Source organism: Corylus avellana, chromosome ca3 (assembly GCF_901000735.1).
Source record: "Corylus avellana chromosome ca3, CavTom2PMs-1.0".
Lineage (NCBI taxonomy): Eukaryota > Viridiplantae > Streptophyta > Magnoliopsida > Fagales > Betulaceae > Corylus > Corylus avellana.
The window spans coordinates 27,579,214-27,582,751 of NC_081543.1; the positions used below are offsets into that span (position 1 = coordinate 27,579,214).

The 3,538-nt window shown below is 35.8% G+C and overlaps 1 protein-coding gene across 1 annotated transcript; it reads right to left on the reverse strand.

Moving 5' to 3' along the window:
- Window positions 1-479: 479 nt before the first annotated feature.
- Window positions 480-1,583, reverse strand: LOC132174344 (F-box/kelch-repeat protein At3g06240-like). The gene has a single exon (XM_059586015.1). The coding sequence runs from the start codon at window positions 1,581-1,583 to the stop codon at window positions 480-482; it is 1,104 nt and encodes a 367-aa protein (XP_059441998.1).
- Window positions 1,584-3,538: the final 1,955 nt, after the last annotated feature.

A 3,538-nucleotide genomic window follows, 5' to 3' on the forward strand; every position in this document is an offset into this window, starting at 1 on the left:
TGAATGGAAATACCCAGAACCAAAGTGGTATCCAATCTTTTCAACCCCAAGTCAAATGCTTTCCCCGATTATAACGGCTACATTCTGAAAACCACTCTCTCAGTCCTCACCATCCTAACAAAGACAGTAGAAACTTCTAGATACATGACCTACTATTGACCCCTAATTGATTGCCATCCTCAAGCGAAATGCTCAGAACCGAAGTGGTATCCAATCTGATATAGAAGTATGAATAGAGAAATACTCAGAACCAAGGGGGAAAGAAACACCAACCACATGAAAAAAAAAATATTAAAAACTTAATGACAACAACCACCCATGCACCAACAAAATTAAGGATTCTTCAATGGATCCTGCCGAAAAATTTACTAAAAACAAAGGAAAAAAAGAGAGGCTCAACAACATACCAAATCTCCAATTAAAAGATATTCCAGTAATAAACACAAAGAGTAACACAGGCTATGCATTGAATTGGTCAATCAAACACTATCACCATCGAGGATAAAGAGGCTTCCGACACAAGTCTCTATCCAAGTCATTTTGCCAATATGTGTGAGGGCATTACTGTGTGTCTTCTTCTTTATATCATACCAAAAGTAATTCTTATTATTGTTGTAAACCATTTCCATCAGAACCTTTTCGCCGTCGTCGGTTGAGAACACTACTCGCCACGTCATCTCTATCCCCATCATCATCAGACGGGGGAGGAAAGTGTGTAGCAAAGTCAGAGGAACAGGCAGAGTACAAAGCTGAGTCCAATTAGTCTCCTTCATTATCCAAAAGTCAATGCATTGGGCATCGGGCCTATATGCGGAAACACATATCGATCCCTCCAAAACATCCAAAGTTTCAATCGCCCGGGGTTCAACCGGAAGCGTTTGCTCTTCGAATTTCTCGGTGGTGAGACGGAATGCTAGAAGGCGGATCCGATCTGTCCAATTCTTAACCAACCAAAGCAAAGTACCATTAAAATAAATCGGCTTAGAACAAATCCTCAAGCCCTTGAAAGGCCATTTGTCTTCTACTAGTCTCCAAGAATGTGCTTTAAGACTATATACATGAACTTCGAAAAACATGCGACCGAATTCCATAATCTTTAAAACCTTGTAATCGTTGTTGACGGAGTCATACCCGAATGCAAAATTTTCTGTAGGGTACTCAAATTTAACTGGCTCAAAGGGTAATTTCTTGTATTTTCTGATTGATGGGTTCCAAATCACAATTAACTGTTTATCATAAGTGCGGAAGCAAACCAAGCCATTGCAACTGCCTATGATTCCGCATAAAGAGAATAAATATTCTGGACAATAGATTGGCGGCAAGACCTTCACCGGCTGATCCTCCGAGAAGTTTACCGGTACCAAGTAGTATTCGAAATTAAGCTGCAGATCATTCTGATCAACGTTCGATGTCTGCACAATGAGATTGCATTCTCTGCTGTTGTGGAGATGGAGGTTGATGAAAGTTGGGTCTTTGATTAGGGCCAACCATGTCTTGGAAACGCACCGGAAGCGCACTAAAGCCTTCACCGGCAGTCGGGAAAGTATTGCAGAGATTAGCTCTTGAGGAAGTTGTATCGGCATCTTTCTTCAACTGTAAATTCCTTCTTCGTCTCTTTCTCTCGAGTTTCCAATTCAGCCGCATAGATTAAGAAATATATACACCGACACAGAGCCTTCTACGATTTGGGTTCAAGGAGTAAAGAGTCCTAATTTCAATAAAATTATTCCGTTAACAAGTAGGCGGTTATAAAAAACGGTTAACCGCTTAGGGCGGTTTTAGGAATAGGAAAAACGGTTAATAACCGCTAACCGCCTACTATTATCATAATAATAATAATAATAATTATTATAATTATTATCATATAACATCAACGACACCATTTTGGTAAACACCAAAATGGCCGTGTATGACTGTATGTATGTAAAATATAATGTGGTATGTGATGTTTTGGGATAAGCCTTATTCAAAAACATTGCCTGGCCCAAAAAAAGCATGTTCTTTTCATCTTTTTTAGAATACTTTTGCCCAAAACGTTTAAAATAAGCTCAAAAAATAGGCCTAGTGATGGTCCGAAATACTTAAAAAGCCCAAAAACTCATATAAAAAAACGGTTATAAAACCGTCGATTATTGGTTTGAATAACCGCTAACTGCTTAGGCAGTTGCGGTTGCGATTATTAAAAATCGATAACTATCCAAGGCGATTGCGGTTAATGGTTATAGCTAATAACCGCTAACTGTAACCACTTGTGCAACTCTACTACCGGACAATCCCCAAGGGTAGCAATCTGGAAACAAAGGTTTATGTAATTTAGAATCTTAACAATTTATCAACATGGTTTCATGGTGTATAGACGGATAAGAATTTACTACAAAGATTTTAAAATTACAGGAATTTAGGTCGTTCCTTATCTAGAACAATTTGAAAAATGCAATATGTTAAAAAAGGTGGCATGCTATCGATGAAAATTAAGTATGTTTTTATGGGTTCTTGTTTTTTATGTTGCAGAAAAGTTTTAAGTTAAAAGTTCTCTTTTGATTTTAAGAAGAATAAACGTTTGTGCAAAAGTGAATGAGTCTTTTTTGAGAATAAAATTCTTTTTTGCTGCCTTCATAACATCCCGCATTTTTAATAGATTACTTTGTTCAAGTCATTTGATACAAAGAATGGCCTAAATTCTATAATTTTAGAATTTACAATTTCTTTAAAAAAATTTGGGATCCTAAATTCCTAATCCATCTTTAACTCAATTTGCAAAGGAAAGTAAGATGCATTGGGCTCTCATGCTATTATTATTACCCTATCTTACTTTGTGCTTTAGTTGTTGTAGGAAATAAGGAGTATATCTCCAATGCGTATCTTAGTAGCTTAGGCATTCTAATTTTTATCTTCTCGTTTCAATTGTCATCCATTGGATTGAGGCTTTATTTAAGTCACGATTGAATAATTTTCTTAAGGAACTATTTTCAGGTTGTGTGGCTAGCTAGGGGATAAAAAGAAATCCTAGCCAAATTGAGTTGAGGATTGTTCAAACTTCACTTTTGTTTTTTTAGGTCGTTCACCTGTTGGACAATTTCTGAAAAAACTCTATGAGATTTCAGATTTGCCAAATAGTACGGCAATATACAACATTTTTATACGATAATTATTCCACAATGCTAACGTACATGACAGTCCCAACTATTTTATTTTTATTTTTTTAAATAATGACTGGCCTAAGAGGTGATTGAAACTGACACATTAACATTAAGGGATAAAAATTGTTTATAACATTACTTTTAAAAGAAAGGAAAAATTACAGTTTACCTCCCCAAAGTTGACAGCGTTTTTCAATTCGAACACCAAAGTTTCAATTTTTACAATCCACCCCCCAAAGTTTCAAATTTTTGCACTTTGACCAATTGTATCCAAAACTTCCCATATTGCCCCTAATTTTTATTTTTTTTATTTTTTATAAAAAATTAAAAATAAAATTCGGGGTGGCCATTTGGCCATTTTTGCAACTCCAAATTTATTTTTTTTCATAAAAAAAAAA